Raw genomic sequence first — 25,932 nt, 5'->3', positions numbered from 1 at the left:
AACTCTCGGTGTCGATGCTTCTCTTTAGCACTCTCTCGGTCCCGAGGAGGCTGCGTGCCGGTGTCTCGACCGGAGTCGGACGATCTCGACACTGAATGGGCCTTTTTCGGTGCCGATTGTTGGTCACCGTGAATTTGGGTTGAGCCATGGCCGGTTGGCAGTGGCGTCCCCTGGGCCTTTTTGCCTTTTTTAATTTCTGATCTCGACGTCTTACTCACAGTTTTTGTATTGTCGAGTTTGTCGGAGTCTGAATCCTGGATGGAAAAGGATTCCTCCTGTTCCTCTTCTGTCTCGAACTGTCGATGCTCCTTTGGCGTGGACGCCATCTGCAGTCTTCTCGCTCGACGGTCGCGCAGAGTTTTTCGGGACCGGAACGCCCGACAGGCCTCACAGGATTCTTCGCTGTGCTCGGGTGACAGGCACAGGTTACAGACCGAGTGTTGGTCCGTATAAGGATATTTGTTGTGGCATTCAGGGCAGAATCGAAACGGGGTCCGTTCCATCGGCGGTGTTCTCCACGCGGTCGGGCCGACTAGGCCCCGACGGTGTGCCGAAATCTACCCCGAAGTGCACCGAAGCGCTTCGATGTTCAATGCGTCGTCGTATGTGTTTATCTCGAACCGGATCGCAACGATACCGTCGAAAATCTTCCGTTTTCAGCTATCTTTCCGTTCCGAAACTCGGAGCGACAGGAACACGTCCGAACCCGATGGCGGAAAGAAAACAATCGAAGATGGAGTCGACGCCCATGCGCAATGAGCACAGAAGGAGGAGTCACTCGGTCCAGTGACTCGAAAACACTTCTTCGAAGAAAAACAACTTGTAACACTCCGACCCAACACCAGATGGCGAGCTATGCAGACCATGTGTATCTACAGCGACAGATGCCATCGAACTGTTAGTTTTTGCAGGTAAGTAAACCACCTACGGGGTTAAGATTGGGGTCCAAGGTATCCCATCGTTGGGGGTTCAGAGCAACCCCAAAGTCACCACACCAGCAGCTCAGGGCCGGTCAGGTGCAGAGTTCAAAGTGGTGCCCAAAACGCATAGGCTTCAATGGAGAGAAGGGGGTGCCCCGGTTCCAGTCTGCCAGCAGGTAAGTACCCGCGTCTTCGGAGGGCAGACCAGGGGGGTTTTGTAGGGCACCGGGGGGGGACACAAGTCCACACAAAAAGTACACCCTCAGCAGCGCGGGGCGGCCGGGTGCAGTGTGCAAACAAGCGTCGGGTTTCCAATGGGAGTCAATGGGAGACCAAGGGGTCTCTTCAGCGGTGCAGGCAGGCAAGGGGGGGGCTCCTCGGGGTAGCCACCACCTGGGCAAGGGAGAGGGCCTCCTGGGGGTCACTCCTGCACTGGAGTTTCGATCCTTCAGGTGCTGGGGGCTGCGGGTGCAGGGTCTTTTCTAGCCGTCGGGATTTTAGAGTCAGGCAGTCGCGGTCAGGGGGAGCCTCGGGATTCCCTCTGCAGGCGTCACTGTGGGGGCTCAGGGGGGACAACTTTGGTTACTCACAGTCTTGGAGTCGCCGGAGGGTCCTCCCTGTAGCGTTGTTTCTCCACCAGTCGGGGTCGCCAGGTGCAGTGTTGCAAGTCTCACGCTTCTTGCGGGGATTGCAGGGGTCTTTAAATCTGCTCCTCTGAAACAAAGTTGCAGTCTTTTTGGAACATGGCCGCTGTCCTCTGGAGTTTCTTGTTCCTCTTGAAGCAGGGTAGTCCTCGGAGGATTCAGAGGTCGCTGGTCCTGGGGAAAGCGTCGCTGGAGCAGGTTTCTTTAGAAGGCAGGAGACAGGCCGGTAGGACTGGGGCCAAAGCAGTTGGTGTCTTCTTTCTTCTTCTGCAGGGGTTTTCAGCTCAGCAGTCCTCTTCTTGTAAGTTGCAGGAATCTAAATTCTTAGGTTCAGGGGAGCCCTTAAATACTAAATTTAAGGGCGTGTTTAGGTCTGGGGGGTTAGTAGCCAATGGCTACTAGCCCTGAGGTTGGGTACACCCTCTTTGTGCCTCCCTCCCAAGGGGAGGGGGTCACAATCCTATCCCTATTGGGGGAATCCTCCATCTGCAAGATGGAGGATTTCTAAAAGTTAGAGCCACTTCAGCTCAGGACACCTTAGGGGCTGTCCTGACTGGCCAGTGACGACTCCTTGTTATTCTCATTATTTCCTCCAGCCTTGCCGCCAAAAGTGGGGCCGTGGCCGGAGGGGGCGGGCAACTCCACTAGCTGGAGTGCCCTGCGGTGCTGGAACAAAGGGGGTGAGCCTTTGAGGCTCACCGCCAGGTGTTACAGCTCCTGCCTGGGGGAGGTGTTAGCATCTCCACCCAGTGCAGGCTTTGTTACTGGCCTCAGAGTGACAAAGGCACTCTCCCCATGGGGCCAGCAACATGTCTCGAGTGTGGCAGGCTGCTAGAACCAGTCAGCCTACACAGGTAGTTGGTTAAAGTTTCAGGGGGCACCTCTAAGGTGCCCTCTGGGGTGTATTTCACAATAAACTGTACACTGGCATCAGTGTGCATTTATTGTGCTGAGAAGTTTGATACCAAACTTCCCAGTTTTCAGTGTAGCCATTATGGTGCTGTGGAGTTCGTGTTTGACAGACTCCCAGACCATATACTCTTATGGCTACCCTGTACTTACAATGTCTAAGGTTTGGCTTAGACACTGTAGGGGCACAGTGCTCATGCACTGGTGCCCTCACCTATGGTATAGTGCACCCTGCCTTAGGGCTGTAAGGCCTGCTAGAGGGGTGACTTATCTATACTGCATAGGCAGTGTGAGGTTGGCATGGCACCCTGAGGGGAGTGCCATGTCGACTTACTCGTTTTGTCCTCACCAGCACACACAAGCTGGCAAGCAGTGTGTCTGTGCTGAGTGAGGGGTCCCCAGGGTGGCATAAGATATGCTGCAGCCCTTAGAGACCTTTACTGGCATCAGGGCCCTTGGTACCAGGGGTACCAGTTACAAGGGACTTATCTGGATGCCAGGGTGTGCCAATTGTGTAAAACAAAAGTACAGGTTAGGGAAAGAACACTGGTGCTGGGGCCTGATTAGCAGGCCTCAGCACACTTTCAAATCAAAACATAGCATCAGCAAAGGCAAAAAGTCAGGGGGTAACCATGCCAAGGAGGCCTTTCCTTACATGGTGTGCTAAGGTTGATTTCCTCCAAAGGTGACAGCGTGGAGTGCTGATATGGGCTGGTGCTATTCAGTGCAAAAGGTGTGAGAACAGGTGCCTGAAGTCGGTGAGGGAGCATGGACTCAAGATTTTCACTACAGATAAAGGTTGAATGTAAATGTGGAAAGAATAGGAGTATGTGCACATGAGGGAGAGATGGAGGGGTGCCAACAAGTATCTTAAAGATATTGCTAGCAATGCCCCTTTTTGGAGCCCTAAGATGAGTGATTAACATCACACATCTTAAAGCTCATTGTGTTTCAGGAAGGCAAGGGCTACAGGGCTAATGAGTGAAATATGCCTCCATACAAGCTAGATAAATAAAACAATGTATAATTAAAAAGTGGTCTCCATATTATGCATAACTGGCTTAGTCAGGAGCATGGTTTCCTTTAGCTATAGTAGAACTCTGCAGTCGAATAAAATGCTGTTGGTATGACTACTTTAATTGCATTATTTGGTGTCTTGTAGTAGGATTACCTGCCTTTTTATGACTTTTTTTTGGAGGTGAGACTGGAGATTTGGGTTCCTCTTTCAGATCAACAACCTTCTCTTCTTCTTTTGGAAGTCTCTAAAGAACAGACAGAAAAAATAGTAACTTCATCTTATATATTTGCTCTGCAAAACCTCACTATGAAAGAGTGTCTGCCAATCTATTGCTGTTTAGTAAACTGAAGAGCAAAAAACGTTAAACAATCATATTGCATTCAGATAATAGCACAATTAAACAAATTCTTAAATATTTTTATTTTGGAGTTTTTGTCAGTAAATTCATCAACATGGACATTTCCAAGGTAATAAAGAGAAACAACATTCCCTTCACTCTACTTTCCCTAATGCTACTAAGTGCAGTTGACAAGAAAACAAGTCAAAACAGGCGATTTAATCAGGAAGGGCTAGTCCGCAACATCAAGAACACCAAAATCACCATAAGCGACTATTTAAGTGTGCCTGAAGCAAATCATTGCCAGGCTAACAAGAGAACAAACAACAACACTTCTCATTAATGTGCAGAAAGGGGATCAACATTTTTGGTAGTTCACCAACCACAAAACTAGTCCCACCAGCAGGCCTATACTGGTCTTGATTGAGAGATGCCTGACTGACAGAAATACATCACAGGCCTAAGCAGGGAGGTCACTGCTCATCTAGATGTATGAAAGTAAGCATGCGCAGGTTCGGGTGCAAGACCCTGCACAGATGCTGTGACAGTAGATCATCCTGAAGAGGCACGCTGATCAGAGAACTGATGATCAAGCTCAGGAGTTCGGGATACCATACTTATACTTTCCATACCCAATTTGGAGCCACAAGAATGACTTTGGGACCGGTTGTTCTTAATCTTCTTGAGACCTATGGGCAGGAGTTGTGTCAGCTGAAAGGCATAGAGGAGGCCTGAGCTAAACTCGAGAATAAAAGCTCCTCTGAGTGAGGGCCGCCTTAGACGCTGCAGAGCATAAGTGCTGACATTGCACACTGTCAGCAGTGGCAAATAGATCTAACCAAGGTTCTCTCCAATCGCTGAAGAGACTTTTCAAATTTGTGATCCGCAAGGTATCAATGGCTGAGTTTGTCCACTCAGGCTACGCCAAATGTTGAACCACGAGGAATATGTCCTGATGTTCCAGCCATGTCCAGTGACACAGTGTCTTTTGACACAGGGTACATAACCAAACCTGCCCTCTTTTGTAATACCACATGACGGTGGTGTAGTCCCTGAACCAGAACCAACCTTACCATGATAGAAGGAAGAAAAGCTTCCAATGCTAGGCGAATTGCTCTTAACACCAACAGGTTGATGTGAAGCCGAGATTCCACGAAGAGCAAAGTCCTCTGATCTCCACCTCTCCCAGATGGCTGTAGCAAACCAGTGAGTGAAGCATTTGTCATAACATTAATCTCTGGGTGGGGAAAGGAGAGGGGTCTGCTGCTGACACAATCACAGTTCATCATCCACCACTGCAGATCTTTTGCAGTTCCCTCTGGTATATGGACCAGGTTGAAAAGATTCACCGGATGCTGTGGCCACTGGAACTTCAGGTCCCACTGCAGAGCCCACATATGCCAGAAGGCATGTGTTACCAGCAGGATGCAGAAGGCCAGGACATTCAGCAGCCTCAAAGTCAGTCTCATCAAAATCCAGGATAGAGGCTGAAACATTGGAATCATAGCTGGAATATCCTGGACTTGCTGCAGCAGAGGGTAGGCCCGAAACTGCACTGCATACAGAATGGCTTCGATGAAAGGGAGCAGCTAAGAGTGTGGCAGATGTGATTAGGGTAGATTGATAGCGAACCAATGCGAATGCAGGAAGTCTACTGTAGACTAGAGGTGGGAGACGACTGTCTGGGTCGGGTCCACCTTCAGCAGCCAGTCATCAAGGGAGGGGAAATACTGGAATCCCTGATCTCCCCAGATGTGCAATAACCACCATCACCTTGAACACACGAGAGGCGCTGCTGAGGCAGTGGGGGGGTGGGGCAGCAAATTGAATATGTTTGTGGCCACCCATGAACTGCAGGTAACACGTGGGGACAGGCAGGAAAGGAATATGAAAGTAGGCATCCTGCAAGTCCACCACAACTTTCCAGTCTCTAGGGTCCAAGACACCCAGAACCTGAGCCAATGTGAGCACCTTGTATTTCATCTTCTTCAGAAAGAATTGGAGGGTGCAAGTTTAAAATAGATCTGAGGCCTCCGGCCTTGTTAGGTCCCAGAAAGTAATGGGAATAGCAACTGTGTCCTATTAATGATGCTAGCACCTTTTGCCACAAGACCCAGCAGTTCCTGGCAGAGCATAGGGAGGTGGCCCTCCATCAACCAATCTTGGTATGGTGGCACAAACAGTGGGGTTTCTAAGAAGGGGTTGAAATAAACCACTGGACAAATTTTAAGAACCAATATGGCCAATGTTTTGGACTGCCAGCAGAACAGGTGATGTCAGATCCTGCTGCCAAATGGGTTTCAGCAAAGGTAAGGAGGCAAACTGAAGGGGTTTTGGGGCTGCGCTGCCGGGGCGGTGCTGGACTCAGTAGACCTATGGCTGTGGGTCGAACAGGGCCAGGTGGGAGCAGAGTCTGCAGACATTAAAATGGCTAAGCCACATGGCCTCAGAGGCTGAGTGGGAATGGACACAGTTGGTAATCTGTAAAGCAGAGTGGAGCTTTCAGAGTCCCAATGACCAGGTAATGACCCTTCTGTCCTCTGCCTTGTCGCCAAAAAGGTGAGTGCAATGGAAGGGCATGCCCATAAGGGATGCCTTGACATCCCCTGAAAAGCCAGAAGATCCCAGCCAGGCATGGGGTCTGAGCACCACTGACAAGGCAGCTGTCTGCCCAGCAAGTCAGTCGAATCCAGTCCTCAACAAATGGTGAACATTACTGTGTCCCTGCCCTCTACAATAGTTTGGATCAGTGTGGCTCGCATCCTCCGAGACAATAGGCAGCACTTTTACAACCAGATCCCATACGTGTGGGTATTAAGTCAGAGGCACATGGTGTTCACTGACCGCAGTGCAAGGGTGCCGGAAAAGAACATTCTTTTGGTAAAGGTGTCTAAGCTCTTGGAATCCCTATCCGGTGGTGTGGTAGGGAACACACCAGGGTTGACTTTGGATGTGGAGGGCTGAACAGGCAAGCTTTCCGGGGTAGGGAGCTGGGTGAGGAAACGTGGATCTCCAGGAGCGGGGTGAGGGCAGTGGGTAATTGTCCTGTGCAAGGCTTGGTCCATTCAGAAAATCTGTGAGGGCTCCATTTAAAGGGAGTAGATGTTCTGTGGGGGAGACTCTCAGCTGAAGCACTTTTGTCATGACGCTTCCCTGGACTGCCACTCAGGGCAGATTAAGATTCAGAACCTCAGCTGCCCTTCTCACTACCATGGCAAAAGAAGCCCCTTCCTTTGTAGCCACAATAGGACGAGAGACTAATCCGGTGTCTGGTGAGATGTTTGGACCACTGATAATTGCAGGTCCATGTACAAGTTGTCTTTGGGGTCATCTAGAGAGTTGTGGTAGCCATAAGGATCCTCAGATCATGGTTAAATCATAGCCTTCCCTGGCCCTGTCGAAAAAAGCAGGCCCTGTCTCGGAAACAGCAGGTCGAGTTCAGGCCAACACTGTAATTTGTGTCTGACGACAACGGTCCGTCTCCGTATCGGAGTCGGTATGATGACGGGGTCAGAGCCGTCATGGGGCCAGGGAGCGATGTCAATGAATAGGTCTACAGGGAAGGTTGCCATCTCGATCCAGGCAGTTCCAGATCCATCACTGGATCCAGGGGGTATGACTGGCACCTGTCGAGGTACCAGCCAATCCCAGGGGGCCTGAAGGTGCTACAGAGGAGTCGGAAAATAGGGTTTGCCATGCCCAAAGATGAAGTGCATGGACACAAAATTCTCGTGGTTTGGCAGGGGTCACGCCGGCTCTGAGAAACTCACGGAGGTGAAAGAGAGACCCAGGCTCAATATAGGAGCCGGACCTAGAATGACATTGATCTTGCACTTCGTCCAATGACTTCGACCAGCGTGGTTAAGTCAAAGAGCATTTCCACGTCTTGGACTTGGCCTTGTGGGACATACCCAACTATTTTGAGCGCAAGGATGGGTGCCTGGAACAGCTCGGGGCCTTCCTCGCGACAGGGAACGTTGTGGAGGTGACTAGTGTCAGGAGACTAGAAGCTTTAAGGAACGCTCCAGCACAACCTTGCTCACATGCCTTAAAAGTCATGGTCTGGCTCCAGGTACCAGAGACAAACCAGATGTGTCTGTCACATGAAACCATAGGGTTTAAATCTCAGCAGTTTTGAGGGGCATCCCTAACACACACTCGAAACTCTAAAGTCTCACAAAGATTTGACCAAATGTCAAAAAAAGTTTACCAAAAAGTGGAAAGAGGTAGCTCTCTCCGGGACTGCGCTGATGGTGGGGATAAAAAAGAACTGATGTCAGATGTTGGGGTGGAGCCTTTATAGGCACCGTGCAAGTCACTGCCAGCACGGACAACGCTGAACCAAACAACGCAGAGGTACTGCTCAAGAATTACCAGATCTAGTTTAATGCCTTGGGAATATTCTAAGGTATAGAATATGTGGCTAGAAGTCTCTATCCAATGCTAATGGATTAGACTGAGGTTGCATGGCCAAGCCTCCAGGTCTATCAACAGCAAGTTAGCAAAATACTTTAACTCAACAATTAGTAGTGCTATGAGCCTGAAGCAGCTTGGGTCCGAAGTAGATCCTTTTTGTAGACTGGAAGTAATATTGACCCACTTACCACTGGCCAGAAAAGGAGAAAAATAAGCAGTGGAAGTTAGCAGCAATATGTGCTAACCATGCCTTATAGAGAACGTCCTTCCCTTCCGCTTTGGTCAGGCTTTTTCCTTTCCTCTAATTTGTTTTTATTTTCAAGAGAACAAGTGGTCAAGAGACCCAACCAATCTTTATCTTCTTGGCTCTTTTTTGTCTCATAGAAAGCCCTTTCATACTCTTTGGGAAAGTCTTTTAGATTCTGTAACTGAAAAGCATTGTCCTCAGCTTTTAATTAGCAACCTGATCTTGTTTGAAATGGCCCTTTTGTTTTGCAATGTTTAGGTGTCCTAACAATCTACTTGTTCTAGGATGGTTGTGTCTTCTATTAACACCCCTCCCGTGGGTCTAAAAGTGCTATCTGCTACTTCTTTATTTGCTCCCTTGTTTCTATGATGTCTGGGAAGCCTGGGCAAAAGTGGTATGTGTCATACAGAACTTTAGCTGTAAAGTTGAAGCATAGTCTCTTCATAATTTATATTTTCCATTCTGCAATCTGTGTTTAACAATGCCAAATACTTGTGAAAAGTGGTCATTTTTATAGGGCTTCATTATGTTAATATGGCGAACGTGAGGGAATACCTGGAGGAACACCAAGGAATCATTCTGTACTGCAAACAGATAAACTGGATGGTAACCTACAATTTGTTCATTTAAGGCTTAAAGACTCAGACTGGCTAGAAAAGACAAAAACAATTCTCTTATTGAGTCTTTTCTCTGCTACTTAATTTGTTGTGGGGATATCCTGAAAGCTATCCTCCCTATTTGCATCCCACAGTGTTAAAAGCTAAGACTGGAGTTGAAATCGCCAGTGATTATCCAAGTAGCTTCTATCTACCAGTCTCACGCCCTTTAAAATAGCCATGTCTTTTATAATCTGTCTCATAGCAATGGAGGATGGGTTGATATAATGACTAATTAATAAGAGAGATCTGACCGGCATGCAGAAGTCCAATGTTCAATTAAGATCACTAGCAAAGCAGGATTGTCATAGTGGTTCTTTTTTATTTATATTCTTTGGTCGGTGTAATGTAAATAGCCAGTCCACCAAAGGCATGTCCCCTTTTCTTTGTTTTCTGAACTGAGTTGTAATGATCAGCATAACCTGGTATTGGAGATGTTGTTTCTCGCCATGTTCCATGCATACAGATAAAATCAAGAATACAAAAAACAAGCAACAAGCACTGGCAAAGTTGATATGCCTTGTCTACAATGAGATCTACTTGCTTTGTCAAATTTTTCTCTTTCAGCCATGTTACAACAGAGAAGCTGCTGTGCAACATGGCTGAAAATAAAAAATAAAAAAAAGTGATGTGCCGCGATCAAAACTGGGCAGGGCATAGCACTTTAAAAAAAAAATCCACTTTCAGTGATGCTGCAAACAGCTACACTACTAAACAGCATGGCTAAAAAAACACAATGGCACAGCCAAATTGAAGATCTTGCGCACTCAAAAGCTTTTTGGTTTGGTCAATGGAGATGGTGGAAGCAACAGCTGGGAAGGATGGGTGAGGTATGAGCGGGAAGGAAAGCATTGACACATGTCACTTGCATTTACAGCTGGTAGGTAACTCCACAGCACTTGCAACTCAACTTTCAGGAAGGAAAAATGCACACAACATAAAAGAACAATCATTTCAGAATAGGTAAGCTATGACTGCATGGTTGTCGCAACTGAGAAGCACTCCTGGTTCACACTGGTATGATACAGAAATAGTGACTATTTATAAAGAATGCAAAAAAAATTTTTTTTACCTCAGTGTGTGTATATATATTAGTTGTTAATGCAGTCACCTACACTATCCTCAGGGTTGCTCGCTTTATTTGGAAGGATTCAATTCCTAGTATGCTGTGAATAGTTAGTGTATGCTGAACCGGTTGTGCTATTATCATTGCAAAAAAAAAATGAGTTCTTTACAGTGGTTACAGGCAGTAGTAGCACTATAACAAATAAGTTACTTACCTGTAACTGTAGTTCTCCAGTATTGGAAGCTTTCATGGAGTCACATGCTTGAATCCTTCACTGTCGTCGAGAAGGGAGTCCCTGGTGTTATAAAAAAATATAATTCTCTAACATAGTAATATTTTACATGTATAAGCTGTTCACATTAGCAACATATCACAGTCGTTTTAGACAAAAGGACCAAACTTAAGAATGAACCAATCAGATCACCCCACCCTCTAGAACCCTACTGTGAGGACCTTCCTTTCCTCAGATTTCCAAGCAGTAACACTGAATCATAGGTAACACTGAGAATATGAAGGGGAGCTCTGCAGGGAAGGCGGGTGGGGTCGCATGTGTCTCTATGAAAGCTTTGAATACTGGAGAACTGCAGTTACAGGTAAGTAACTTATTTCTTACTACAGTATTGGAACTTTCATAGATTCACATGCTTTAATCAGAATAGCAAGCAGTAACACATTTTCTATAGTTATTTCTATAGACATATATAATGAAGAGATATGAACAAGCAAAATGCTTGTTTTCGCTTAACTACGCTAAGCATAAGTGAACCACAGAAAACGATTGAAAATGTGTACACCTAGATATAGAAATAAAGTGGATGGCGGGTGATAAAAAAGGCTCACCTTCATTGGAAAAGATGTCTGAGGACTGACTGACGCATTTCTGCTCATTTCGATGTCCAAGTAGTAGTGCCTTGTGAAAGTGTGGGCTCTCTTCCACGTTGCAGCCCTGCAGTTGTCTAGAAATTAAATTCCCGAAAACAATGCAAAAGAGGTGGATACTGATCTGGTAGAATGTGAGTGCACCTTACAGTCTAAAGGCAGAGCAGCATTCTTATGGCAGAGGATAATTGCTGATGTAATCCAGCAAGCAATGGCTTGCTTTGTAACTGGGAACCCCTTTCTGGGGTTACTGTAGGCTACGAAAAGCTGGTTTGATTTACGAAAAGACTTTGGTCTGTCCTGATAGAACTTGAGACATCTTCTTATATCTATCTAATGAATTAAAATATCTTTCTGTTGCCGTTTGTGGCCTAGGAAAGAATGACTTCAATATTATTGGCTCGTTGAGGTGAAAGTCCAATGGGACTTTGGAAATAAATTTAGGATCTGTACGCAAGATTACCCTCTCCCTTGCAAATTGTAAAAAGGGTTTTTGCTTTGTGAAGGGCTTGTATTTCACTGACTCTACGAGCGGATGTAAACGTGAGGAGGAGTGCCACTTCCCAAGTAAGAAATTTGATTTCTGTCTTGTGAATATGCTTGAACTGTAGCTTTATATGCTAGCTTAGAACTGTATTCAACTTCCATGCCGGCGGAGGGGCTTTGACTGGTGGATAGGACCTGAAGATACCTTTCATGAAGTGTTTTATGAGTCTATGACAACACAGAAACGGTTTTCCTGCCTGTCTTCTATAACAAGAGATGGCTGCTAAGTGAACTTTACCTGGTTCATAGTGAGCAGTGATGGAATTGCTTGAAGTCTTAAGGGTGGGCATAGGTACATCAGCAGAAGCTCCATGTACCAATGTTGAGGTGGACACGCTGGGGCTATCAGAATTACTTGGCATGGTTCTGATTTGATCTTGGTTATCACTCTTGGAATAAGAGGGATTGGGGGAAAAGTGTAAGCATAGATCCCTGACCATGCTATCGAAAATGTATCCCTCCAAAACCCCTTTTGGAGATGCCTGCTTGCATAGAATCGGCATTTGGCGTTTTGAGAGGTTGCAGAAAGATCTAATTTCGGCTTGCCCCACTGACGGAATATGTTGTCAAACGTATGCTGATCTAATTTCCACTCGTGGGTCGATGTTGGTAACTGGCTCAGAGAATCTGCAATGGCGTTCTGAGCTCCTGGGACATGTTCCGCTGTGATGGAGATTGAATGGTGAATGCACCACTTCCAAATGTCCTGAGCTTCCTGAGATAGAAGCGGGGAACAAGTTTCGCCTTGTTTGTTGATGTAGTGCATTGTCGTGGTATTGTCTGTCCTGAAAAGCACCGATGTTCCTTGAATCCGTGGGAGAAAGGCCTGTACCGCCAGGAAGACTGCTTTTAGTTCCAACAGGTTGATGTGAAATATACATTGAGGTTGGCCATTTGCCGCTCACTTGAAGACCTTGAAGAGACCCCCAACCGCCCCTTGCGTCCCTTGACGCATCTACTGTGATTGTTAATGGAGAGGGGCTTGCAGTAAAAAGTGCAGCCCTACTGCCAGATTGGACGGAACTGTCCACCAATGGAGAGATTTTATCATTATCGGGGTTACACGTAGAATGTCCTCAAAAGATCCCTGAGGTTGTGTCTATTGCTTGAGGAGTTCTTCCTCCAATGGGTGCATGTGAAGGCGACAGTGTGGAATGAGACTGATGCAGGATGGCATCATCCCGATTAATGATTTGTATTGTCGGACTGAAAGAGACCTTTTTGCTTGAAAGCGCTTTGATAGTATGATTAAGGTTGATTGTCTGTCCGATGTTGGATAGGCTTTGAGCAGTTGGGTGTCTAGATTAGCACCCAGAAATGTTATTCGCTTTGCTGCTTTGAGCACTGACTTTTTCTCGACTGAGATGGAGACCGAATTGCCTGAAGAGACGTAAGGTTGCTGTGATGGAGTGACGTGCAGCTTGAAGAGTGGGTGCTTTCACCAACCAATCGTCCAGGTACGAGAAAACCTCGTGCCAATTTCGTCTTAGGTAAGCCGCTAATGGGGCTAAGCATTTTGTAAATATTCGGGGAGCGGACTTGAGGCCAAAGGGATGCACTTTGAATTGAATCTCAGAAACTTCCTGTGAACTGGATGAATGGAGATATGGAAGTAGGCATCCTGGAGGTCTAAGGAGGCCATGTAATTTCCTCTGTTTAGCAATCGCAGGATGTCTGGGAGTGTGACCATGCGGAAGGTTTGTGTCTTTAGATATTTGTTTAACTCTCTGAGATCCAAAATTGGCCTCCATAGACGGGACTTCTTCCGGATTAGGAAAAATCTGGAGTAAAAGCCCCTTCCTCTCTGAGAAAAGGAAACAAACTATTGCCTTCTTGCTCAACATGGTCTGGACTTCTAAGTTTAGTAGATACAGGTGTTTCTGTTGCACCCGAGAAGGCAGGGTGGGTGGAAGTATTTGTGTAAATTCTAGCAGATGGCCGAATTGTATTATATCTAGTGGTAAATGTGGTCATCGTCTACGGGAGGAATCCCTGACTTGCCTTCCAGGCTTCCCTCTTTGAGCATGCCTGCCGTAAGTTGCTGATGGTGGCTGGCACTGCTGGTATTGTGGTCTTTAGAACTGGCTAGCAGTATTGTAAGGTTGATACCTGTATTGCTGATATGCCCCACGAATGTAAGGCTGGCTCCTACCCCTTGCTCCACGAAAAGGAGTCTTCCTAAACTGGAGGGTCCCTAGCAATCCTGCATACGTGTCAGATTTTATGGACCGAAGGGCATCATTGATGTGTTCTCCTAAGAGGGCTTTGCCATCATATGTGAGTTCTACTTCCGGCCGGAAGTTAGTGGCGTTCAGTCAACTTTGTAGTCTCAGTACTGCGGCTCCAGCTAATTGCCTGAAACCCATGGGTGCTATGTCCAGTGCACAATCAATGATCTCAGCGGATGACCGGTGGCCTTCTAATAAAATCGTTTTTGCCTCAGTCTTAGAAGTTTCTGGTAAATCCTCTAAGTATTGGGAAATATCTGACCATAATTGTCTATCATGCCTTGCAAGGATGGCCAATGAGTTTGCAGCTTGCACCACAATGGCAGACATTGACGAAAACCTTTTTGCCTATGTTATCCAGTCACCTTCCTTCTTTATCTGGTGGTGCCGATAAAGGTACTGAAGGATTTCTGGAACGGCGCTGAGCTGCTTGGGAGATAACAGAGTCCAGCTTAGGGTGGCCTGTAAGACATGCAGGTGCATCTTCGGTTATTTTTTACTTTTTGTTGAATTTTGGTAATACTGCAGGGAATGTTGCAGGATTGCGCATGGTTTTAAGACCTTGGTTCAAAACGTGGTCTGGGAGAAGGACAGCCCTGATCGTTTTCCTATAGGGCTGTTTAAAATCATACAAAAAATAATCCTGTTGAGTTGACAGCATTGGGTGATTAAAATGTATGGCCACCCTTTCTAATATGTTCTGAAAACCTCCTATATCCTTGGGAGGCGAGTCTGCTGTCGGATGGAGAGGTGAGGCGGGCATAATGTATTCATCCCATTCATCTTGATGGGAGCGTTATCTCTCCATCCTCTCCTCCATCAGAAGAAGTATGAAGTATGCCCGTCCTTCGGATGAGGCGGGGAACTCACTGGAGTGTGTTGAGGTTGTGGTGGTTTTACCTGTGCCCCGGAAGGTTTGGGTTGCTCTGATGCGTGAACGAATAGGAAGAGTTCCCTGTAGTCTGCTACTAGCCCCGAAGGTAGCGTATCAGGTCTGGTTGAGGTTGAGGTGGCTGGTCATAGTACTGTTGATCATAGTAGGAATCATCATCCGAGCTTTCCTGAGATTTTATATGCAATTGTGAAGGGCTTCTGGCTATATCATAAAAGCTATCTTCATCGGATTTGTCGTCATCCAGTAAGTGTGACGGTAGGAGGTGAGAAACCTTATTAGGTGAAGTGATGGAGGGTGTAAGATTCTGTTGTTTATGCCTCTTAAGTGGTGTCTGTGAAGCGGACGAAAACAGAGGCAATGATGTAGGTCTCTGCTTCTTTCCAGGTATGGTTTTAATCGCCAACGAGAGATGAATCGTCTATGATGGTTGTGTCGCTGCCAGGATAATCGTTGACGGGAGTGTCGACGTGGTCGTCGTTGAGAGCGCCGGCATGGTCGTCGTCGGAAGTGCCATCAACGGTGATGCTGTCTACGGGTGCACTGTCGATGGTAGAAGTGCCGTCATCGGGGCTGTTGTCGTCTTCAGAGAGTTGTGCGTAGACTGTAGCGTCATCGCTGTAGAAACCATAGGACGTAGAGGCAACAAGGATGTGACTACCGTCGACAAGGATGCTGCAGAGACTGCCGTCGACATGGAAATGGTAACTACCATAGGTGTGGTCGTCGACGGGTGACGCCTATGGTTTTTTGAATCTGTGTTTTACCTGTGGAGGCGGCATTGCAGGCACTGCTTCTGTGCTGCAGACACAGAAGATGTCTTAGATTTTGTATATTTTGTAGAATGCCTCGTGAGAGGGCTGTTAGATTTCAAGGAGCTCTCTGAAGACTTTTTGACTGCTTTTTTAGGAGACTCATCTGTGTCGTCCTCCATATGTCGTTTGACAGGGGCTTTGGTGAGTGACCTAGAAGAGGAGGCACTATCATCAGAAACCGGGTCAGATCTTGTTTTCCACTTCTGTAGCCACTGAAGGAGACAGTCTTTCAAAGTTTTGATAGAAAATGTACGACATACTTTGCAGTCTTTAGTTTTATGATTTGGATAGACAGTAGATGCAGTCATCATGACGGTTGTCAATAAGCAACCTTTTTTTCAAAAGGTAGAACACTATTTGAATAGCACCTTTCCGGGTGTCTTTGACATCCTGGTTCGTTTGAATCACCTGTTTGATTGAAGTTATGGAGTAACTGTCCAAACTCACCTCAGAAAGAATGTCTGTGAGAGAAAACCGAGCAGAGTTCAGTGGAGACTCCCTTAGCATGACGTGCGGTGGAAATCTGAGGGAAGGAAGCTCCTCACAGGAGGGTTCTAGAGGGTGGAGTGATATGATTGGTGCATTCTGAAGTTTGGTCCTTTCGTCTAAAACGACTGATATGTTACTAATCTGAACAGCTTATACATGTAATAAATTACTATGTTAGAGAATGTTTATTTTTCTAACACCGTGGACACCCCATCTCGGAGACTGGGAAGAATTCAAGCATGTGAATCTATGAAAGTTCCAATATTGGAGTAAATAACTCACCCTGTTGACCTTCTAAGGATGAAAGGGACGTTTGCCCCTTGCTAGCTTTCAAACACAGGCCCAGAAATCTCTGTAACAAGTGCATTAACCACTGAGCTACGTTGCCACCTAAATCTCTAAGAGCTGGTGCCACATCATTGCGTTGCATACTTAATTCAAAGGCAATGCTCTTTTGTGAACTTCATTAAGTCTATGTCTTTATATAAAGCAGGTTATTTAAGTAAAATGAATGACATTTTGGTTGAAGTAATGCTTATGCTCTGCTTAAATGGCAATCTTTACATTAAATATAATGTATAAATAAAGACTCAATATCTTTCAAATAGAGTATGCAGTGCAGTGACTCCAATCCCCTTGTAACCTTTTTGCAGCACCTTAGCTTGTTTTGATTTTAGGGTGTGCTACGTTTACTACTGTTCTAGGAGACTTCACATATGTATATTCTAATTTCAGGCTTTTTTCATTACTAATGCTGTTCTGCGATGTTTTAAACTGCAAACATGTTTTTTCTGCTCTACCCCTCAGGACTTACAGATTTGTTGCAAATAGTGACTCCCATCCCTTCACTATTTAACGCTTCATGCTCGGACTGATATATAAGGAAAATGTCACTTACCCAGTGTACATCTCTTCGTGGCATGAGACGCTGCAGATTCACATGCTTTGCACATCCCGCCATCTAGTGTTGGGTTCGGAGTGTTACAAGTTATTTTTCTTTGAAGAAGTCTTTTGAGTCACGAGATCGAGGGACTCCTCCCCTTTCGGCTCCATTGCGTATGGGCGTGGACTCCATCTTAGATTGTTTTCCCCGCAGAGGGTGAGGTAGGAGTTGTGTATCATAGTAATAGTGCCCATGCAATGGAGTAAACATGTATGTACATAATGTAGTTTAAAGTGATATATTTACAAATTTACAAATGTTCAAGATCAACTTCGAAACGGCTATAGGCTCCCGGGGAGGCGGGTGGGCGCATGTGAATCTGCAGCGTCTCATGCCACGAACAGATGTACACTGGGTAAGTGTCATTTTCCGTTCGATGGCATGTGTAGCTGCAGATACACATGCTTTGCATAGACTAGTGAGCAGTTATTTCCCCAAAAGCGGTGGTTCAGCCTGTAGGAGTTGAAGTTGTTAGAAACAAAGTTCGCAGTACTGCTTGTCCTACTGTTGCTTGTTGTGCTGTTAACACATCCACGCAGTAGTGCTTGGTAAACGTATGAGGCGTAGACCATGTGGCTGCCTTACATATTTCAGTCATTGGAATGTTTCCTAGAAAGGCCATGGTAGCACCTTTCTTTCTAGTTGAGTGTGCCCTCGGTGTAATAGGCAGTTCTCTTTTTGCTTTGAGATTACAGGTTTGAATGCATTTAACTATCCATCTAGCAATGCCTTGTTTGGAAATTGGATTTCCTGTATGAGGTTTTTGGAAAGCAACAAATAATTGTTTTGTTTTCCGAATTTGTTTTGTTCTGTCAATGTAGTACATTAACGCTCTTTTGATGTCTAATGTATGTAGTGCTCTCTCAGCTACAGAATCTGGCTGTGGGAAGAACACTGGTAGTTCCACTGTTTGATTCAAGTGGAACGGTGATATGACTTTTGGTAAAAAAAATGGATTTTTCAGTAGAACTACTTTATGCTTGTGTATTTGAATAAATGGTTCTTGTATGGTAAATGCTTGGATTTCACTGACTCTTCTTAGAGATGTGATGGCAATTAGAAATGCAACTTTCCATGTTAAATATTGCATTTCAGATGAGTGCATGGGCTCAAGAGGTGGCCCCATGAGTCGTGTTAAGACAATGTTGAGGTTCCATGAAGGAACTGGTGGTATTCTTGGTGGTATAATTCTTTTTAGGCCTTCCATAAAGGCTTTTATGACTGGTATCCTAAACAGTGAAGTTGAGTGGGTAATTTGTAGGTAAGCTGAAATTGCAGTAAGATGTATCTTAATGGATGAGAAAGCTTAATTTAGACTTTTGCAAGTGTAGTAAGTAGCTTACGATGTGTTTAGCAGATGCGTGTAAGGGTTGAATTTGATTATTATGGCAATAATAAACAAACCTTTTCCACTTATTTGCATAGCAATGTCTAGTGGTTGGTTTTCTAGCTTGTTTTATGACTGCCATACATTCCTGTGTAAGGTCTAAGTGTCCGAACTCTAAGACTTCAGGAGCCAAATTGCTAGATTCAGCGATGCTGGATTGGGGTGTCTGATCTGTTGATTGTGTTGAATTAACAGATCTGGTCTGTTTGGTAGTTTGATATGAGGCACTACTGAGAGGTCTAGTAGTGTTGTGTACCAAGGTTGTCTTGCCCAAGTTGGTGCTATGAGTATGAGTTTGAGTTTGTTTTGACTCAACTTGTTTACTAGATATGGAAGGAGAGGAAGAGGGGGAAAAGCATATGCAAATATCCCTGACCAACTCATCCATAACGCATTGCCCAGAGACTGATCTTGTGGGTACCTGGATGCGACGTTTTGGCATTTTGCGTTTTCTTTTGTTGCAAACAGGTCTATTTGTGGTGTTCACCAATTTTGGAAGTAAGTGTGTAGTACTTGGGGGTGAATCTCCCATTCGTGTATCTGTTGGTGATCCCGAGAGAGATTGTCTGCTAATTGATTCTGAATCCCTGGAATGAACTGTGCTATTAGGCGAATGTGATTGTGTATCGCCCAATGCCATACTTTCTGTGTCAGGAGACACAACTGTGTTGAGTGTGTTCCTCCCTGTTTGTTTAGGTAATACATTGTTGCCATGTTGTCTGTTTTCACAAGAATGTGTTTTTGGCTTATTATTGGTTGAAATGCTTTTAACGCTAGAAATACTGCCAATAGTTCTAAGTGATTTATGTGAAACTGGTTTTGCCGAGAGTCCCATTGTCCCTGAATGTTGTGTTGATTGAGGTGTGCTCCCCACCCTATCATGGAGTCATCTGTAGTTATTACGTATTGAGGCACTGGGTCTTGAAAAGGCCGCCCTTGGTTTAAATTTATATTGTTCCACCATTGAAGCGAGGTGTATGTTTGGCGGTCTATCAACACTGGGTCTAGAAGTTGACCCTGTGCTTGTGACCATTGTGATGCTAGGCACTGTTGTAAGGGCCGCATGTGCAATCTTGCGTTTGGGACAATGGCTATGCATGAGGACATCATGCCTAGGAGTTTCATTACTATTTTGACTTGTATTCTTTGGTTTGGATACATGACTTGTATTACATTGTGAAATGCTTGTACTCTTTGTGGACTTGGAGTGGCAATCGCTTTTGCTGTGTCGATTGTTGCCCCTAAGTATTGCTGTGTCTGACACGGCTGAAGGTGTGACTTTGTGTAGTTGATTGAGAAACCTAGTTTGTGTAGGGTTTGTATGACGTACTTTGTGTGTTGTAAACACCGTTCTAGTGTGTTGGTTTTGATTAACCAATCGTCTAGGTACGGGAACACATGTATTTGCTGCCATCTGATATGTGCAGCTACTACTGCCAGGCATTTTGTAAAAACTCTTGGCGCAGTTGTTATTCCGAATGGCAACACCCTGAATTGGTAATGTACCCCTTGGAATACAAATCTTAGGTACTGCCTGTGTGAAGGATGTATTGGTATATGGAAATATGCATCCTTTAGGTCTAGTGTTGTCATGTAGTCTTGTTGTTTGAGCAGTGGGATTACGTCTTGTAATGTCACCATATGAAAGTGGTCTGATTTGATGTAGGTATTTAATGTTCTGAGATCTAATATAGGTCTCAGTGTTTTGTCCTTTTTGGGTATGAGAAAGTACATAGAGTAAACTCCTGTTCCTTTCTGCTGAATTGGTACTAATTCTATTGCTCCTTTTTGTAGTAATGCCTGGACCTCTAGTCCTAGAAGATCCATGTGTTGTTTTGACATATTGTGTGTTTTCGGTGCAACGTTTGGAGGGAATGTGAGAAATTCTATGCAATAACCATGCTGGATAATTGCCAGTACCCAAGTGTCTGTTGTTATCTCCTCCCAATGTTTGTAAAATTTGCTTAGTTTCCCCCCCACAGGTGTTATGTGTTGGGGATTTGTGACTTGGAAGTCACTGCTTGTTTTGAGGAGTTTTGGGGCTTTGGAACTTCCCTCTATTCTTTTGGAATTGTCCCCCTCTATATTGCCCGCGAAAACTTCCCCGCTGATATTGAGTTTGATAAGTGGGCCTTGTTTGTGAGGTTGTGGGTTCTGTAGCTTGTCCTCGAAACCCCCCTCTAAACTGTGTTTTGCGAAATGTGCCTCTGCTCTGTGGGGAGTAGAGTGCGCCCATGGCTTTGGCCGTATCAGTGTCTTTTTTAAGTTTTTTTATAGCAGTGTCCACCTCCGGCCCAAACAACTGCTGTCCATTAAAAGGCATATTCAGCACGGCTTGTTGTATTTCCGGATTGAATCCTGACGTACGCAACCATGCGTGTCTCCTTATGGTTACTGCAGTATTTACTGTCCTTGCAGCTGTATCTGCTGCATCCATTGCTGACCGTATCTGATTATTTAAGGTACTTTGTCCTTCCTCTACCACTTGTGCCCTTTTCTGGAACTCTTTGGGTAAGTGTTCTATGAAATGCTGCATTTCGTCCCAATGAGCCCTATCATATCTTGCCAGAAGTGCTTGTGAGTTGGCAATGCGCCATTGGTTTTCTGCTTGTGCTGCAACCCTTTTCCCTGCAGCGTCAAATTTGCAACTCTCTTTGTCTGGAGGTGGTGCGTCTCCAGAGGTGTGAGAGTTTGCTCTCTTGCGAGCTGCCCCTACTACCACAGAGTCTGGTGTTAATTGCTGCGTGATATACACAGGGTCTGTAGGCAGTGGCTTGTACTTTTTCTCCACCCTTGGAGTTATGGCCCTGCCCTTCACAGACTCCTGAAACACCGGTTTGGAGTGTTTTAGCATTCCAGGTAGCATAGGTAAGCTCTGGTATTGGCTATGAGTGGAGGATAGTGTATTAAACAAAAAGTCATCCTCAATCGGTTCTGCATGCAAGGTGACATTATGAAAAGCCGCTGCCCTTGAGACCACCTGCGTGTAGGATGTACTGTCCTCAGGTGGGGACGGTCTTGCTGGATAACAGTCTGGGCTGTTATCCGATACTGGTGCATCATAAAGGTCACATGCGTCGGGATCGTCCTGACTCATTGCAGTATGCGTTGGGGTTTTGCATCAGTGGTGGAGTGACTACCGGTGATGTGTGCATTGATGGTGGTGGAGATGGTGGCGGAGTTGTCGGTCTTGCCACTTTTGCCTGTGGCTGCTTGTCCTTTTCTTGAAAGGCAAGTCTTCTTTTCATTTTAATTGGGGGAAGAGTGCTTATCTTCCCTGTGTCCTTTTGAATGTGGAGCCTCCTTTGAGTGTAGTCTGGTTCCATTGATTCTAGTTCTTGTCCGAACTTATGTCCTTGCATTTGGGAGGACAATCCCTGTTCCTCTGTATAGGAACCTGATTTCGGTTCCGAGGCTGGATGTTTCGGAATGGAAACCTTTTCGGTAGCCTTTTTCGGCTCCGACGACACTTTCTTTATTTTCGGCGTCGTGGTCTCTCGGTGCCGCTGTCTCGGTGCCGGACTTGCTCGAAGCCGCTGTCTCGGGCTCAAGATTGCTGTGTGCCGGTATCTCGACCGGAGTCGGATGACTTCGACACAAGCGTGCCCTTTTTCGGTGCCGATGATCGGTCACCTATTTTACGGGTTAAGCCATGGCCTGTTGGCGGTGGCGTCCCCAGGGCTTTTGTGGTCTTCTCGTGAGTTTTATGTTTCGACGTCTTACTCACGGTTTTAGGCGTTTCTTCTGGATCGAGCTCGTCCGAGTCCGACTCTTGGATGGAGAAGGTTTCTTCTTCCTCCTCTAAATGCCTTTGTCCTGTCGGCGCCGACGCCATTTGCAGTCTTCTCGCTCTTCGGTCTCTTAATGTTTTCCTCGACCGAAACGCTCGACAGGCTTGACAAGTATCTTCTTTGTGTTCTGGAGACAAACACAAGTTACAGACCAGGTGCTGATCTGTATACGGATACTTGTTGTGACATTTTGGGCAGAAGCGGAATGGGGTCCGTTCCATCAGCCTTGCAGAGACACGTGGCCGGGCCGACCAGGCCCGACGGGGGATCGAAAAAAATCCCGACGGGCCACCGGAGCTCTTCAAAAGTCGGTGTCGATCTGTAGTAACTAACCCGATACCGAACGCAAACAATACAGTTGAATTTTCCGAGATTCTAACTAACTTTCCGAACCGAAACACAGAGCGAAAAGGAACACGTCCGAACCCGATGGCGGAAAAAAAAACAATCTAAGATGGAGTCCACGCCCATGCGCAATGGAGCCGAAAGGGGAGGAGTCCCTCGATCTAGTGACTCGAAAGACTTCTTCAAAGAAAAACAACTTGTAACACTCCGAGCCCAACACTAGATGGCGGGATGTGCAAAGCATGTGTATCTGCAGCTACACATGCCATTGAACATATATATATATATATATATATATATATATATATATATATATATATATATATATATATATATATATATATATATCTGTCCGTGACATGTAGTGCTACATATTCACATGCTTTGCAGAAGTCCGTCATCTAGTGTTAGGCTCTGAGTGTTACAAGTTGTTTTTCTTTGAAGAAGCCTTTTCAAGTCACAAGATTGAGTGACTCTGCCTCTCGGTGATAGTGCGCATGGGCATCGAGTCCTTTGTTAGATTGTGTTCCCGCAGGAGGGTGTAGTAAGGAGTGAATAAATGTATATGTACATATATATAGTAAGAAAAGAGATGTCTATGCAATGTATATACATATTTACATAAAGAAAGTACTACAACGGCTACAGACTTCTATGGAGGAAGGAGGGCGCATTTGAATCTACAGCACTATATGCTATGAACAGATGTCCAATGGGTAAGTGACATTTTCCATTCGATGGCATGTGTAGCTGCAGATACACATGCCTTGCATAGACTGAAAAGCAGTCCCCTCCTAAATTAAGCGGTGGCTAGCCCATAGGAGTTAACTGTATCACTGTAACACTGAGGCTCTGCTAACCAGAACCTCAGTGTTTATGCTCTCTCTGCTTTCTAAAATTGTCACTGCAGGCTAGTGACTAATTTTACCAATTCTCATTGGCACACTGGAACACCCTCATAATTCCCTTGTATATGGTACCTAGGTACCCAGGGTATTGGGGTTTCAGAAGATCCCTATGGGCTGCAGCATTTCTTTTGCCACCCATAGGGAGCTCAGGCAATTCTTTCACAGGACTGCCACTGCAGCCTGAGTGAAATAACATCTACGTTCTTTCACAGCCATTTTTCACTGCAAATAAGTAACTTATATGTCACCTATATGTCTAACCCTCACTTGGTGAAGGGTAGGTGCCAAGTTACTTAGTGTGTAATGTCTACTGAGTGCGGGGACACCATTACACGCATGCACTACATATAGGTCACTACCTGTATGTAGCGTCACAATGGTAACTCCGAACATGGCCATGTAACATGTCTAGGATCATGGAATAGTCACCCCAATAACATTCTGGTATTGGTGTGACAATTCCATGCACCCCCGGGTCTCTAGCACAGAACCTGGGTACTGCCAAACGGCCTTTCCGGGGTTTCCACTGCAGCTGTTGCCAACCTCTCAGACAGGTTTCTGCCCCCCTGGGGTCTGGGCAGCCCAGTCCCAGGAAGGCAGAACAAAGGATTTCCTCAGAGAGGGTGTTACACCCTCTCCCTTTGGAAATAGGTGTGAAGGGCTGAGGAGGAGTAGCCTCCCCCAGCCTCTGGAAATGCTTTGATGGGCACAGATGGTGCCCATCTCTGCATAAGCCAGTGTACACCGTTTCAGGGATCCCCGAGCCCTGCTCTGGCGCGAAACTGGACAAAGGAAAGGGGAGTGACCACTCCCCTGACCTGCACCTCCCAGGGGAGGTGCCCAGAGCTCCTCCAGTGTGTCCCAGACCTCTGCCATCTTGGATTCAGAGGTGTTGGGGCACAATGGACAGCTCTGAGTGGCCAGTGCCAGCAAGTGACGTCAGAGACCCCTCCTGATAAGTGCTTACCTCTTTCAGTAGCCAAGCCTCCTTTCTCAGTAGCCAAACCTCCTTTTTTGGCGAATTAGGGTCTCTCCTCTGGGCTATTCCTCAGAAAACGAATACAAGAGCTCACCAGAGTTCCTCTGCACTTCCCTCTTCGACTTCTGCCAAGGATCGACCGCTGACTGCTCCAGGACGCCTGCAAAACTGCAACAAAGTAGCAATAAGACTACCAGCAACATTGTAGCGCCTCATCCTGCCGTCTTTCTCGACTGTTTCCTGGTGGTGCATGCTCTGAGGGCTGTCTGCCTTCACCCTGCACTGGAAGCCAAGAAGAAATCTCCCGTGGGTCGACGGAATCTTCTCCCTGCCAACGCAGGCACCAAACTTCTAGATCACCGGTCTTCTGGGTCCCCTCTCATCCTGACGAGTGCGGTCCCTGGAACACAGGAGCTGGGTCCAAGTGTCGCCCACAGTCCAGTGGCCCTTCTGTCCAAAGTTGGTGGAGGTAAGTCCTTGCATCCACACGTCAGACAGCAAACCTGTGTACTGCGTGATTTGCAGCTGCTCCGGCTTCTGTGCACTTCTCCAAGGATTCCTTTGTGTATAGCCTAGCCTGGGTCCCCAGCACTCCGTCCTGCATTGCCCAACTCGCTGAGTTGGACTCCGACGTCGTGGGACCCTCCTTTGTGACTCTGACTCGACCGCTGTCCTCAGATCTTCTAAGTGCTTGTTCCGGTACTTCTGCGGGTGCTGCCTGCTTCTGCGGGGGCTCTCTGAGTTGCTGAGCGCCCCCTCTGTATCCTCCTTCAAGGGGCGACATCCTGGTCCTTTCTGGTCCCCAGCAGCACCCAAAATCTTCAACCGCGACTCTTGCAGCTAGCAAGGCTTGTTTGCGGTTTTTCTACCTGGAAACACTTCTGCAACCTCCAGCACGCCGTGGGACATCTTCCAACCAAAGGAGAAGTTCCTAGCCCTTTTCGTTGTTGCAGAATCTTCGGCTTCTTCCACCCGGAGGCAGCCCTTTTGCACCTCCATCTGGGGTTTAGTGGGCTCCTGCCCCTCCTGGACACTTTCGTGACTCTTGGACTTGGTCCCCTTCCTTTACAGGTCCTCAGGTCCAGAAATCCGTCTTCAGTGTTTTGCTGATGCTTGTGGTTCTTGCAGAATTCCCCTATCACGACTATTGTGTCTTTCTGGGGTAGTAGGGTAACTTTTCTCCTACTTTTCAGGGTCTTGGGGTGGGGTATTTTGGACACCCTTACTGTTTTCTCACAGTGCCAGCGACCCTCTACAACTTCCCATAGGTCTGGGGTCCATTCGTGATTTGCATTCCACTTTTGGAGTATATGGTTTGTATTGCCCCTAGACCTATGTCTACCTATTGCATCCTATTGTGATTCTACATTGTTTGCACTACTTTTCTTACTGTTACTTAACCTGTTTTGAGTTTGTGTACATATAATTTGTGTATATTACTTACCTCCTAAGTGAGGGTATCCTCTGAGATACTTTTGGCATATTGTCACTAAAATAAAGTACCTTTATTTTTAGTA

The 25,932-nt window shown here is 46.2% G+C and overlaps 1 protein-coding gene across 3 annotated transcripts in view; it reads right to left on the bottom strand.

Moving 5' to 3' along the window:
* ZNF740 (zinc finger protein 740) overlaps positions 1–25,932 on the bottom strand; it is a 276,391-nt gene that overhangs the window by 148,540 nt on the left and 101,919 nt on the right. For all 3 annotated transcript variants that reach the window (XM_069230942.1, XM_069230941.1, XM_069230943.1), the window contains exon 4: positions 3,649–3,735. In XM_069230942.1, coding sequence (XP_069087043.1) covers positions 3,649–3,735 — 87 coding nt within the window. The remainder of the gene's footprint in view (positions 1–3,648; positions 3,736–25,932) is intronic.

Source organism: Pleurodeles waltl, chromosome 4_2 (genome assembly GCF_031143425.1).
Source record: "Pleurodeles waltl isolate 20211129_DDA chromosome 4_2, aPleWal1.hap1.20221129, whole genome shotgun sequence".
NCBI lineage: Eukaryota > Metazoa > Chordata > Amphibia > Caudata > Salamandridae > Pleurodeles > Pleurodeles waltl.
This window is presented reverse-complemented; position numbering and strand designations above follow the sequence as displayed.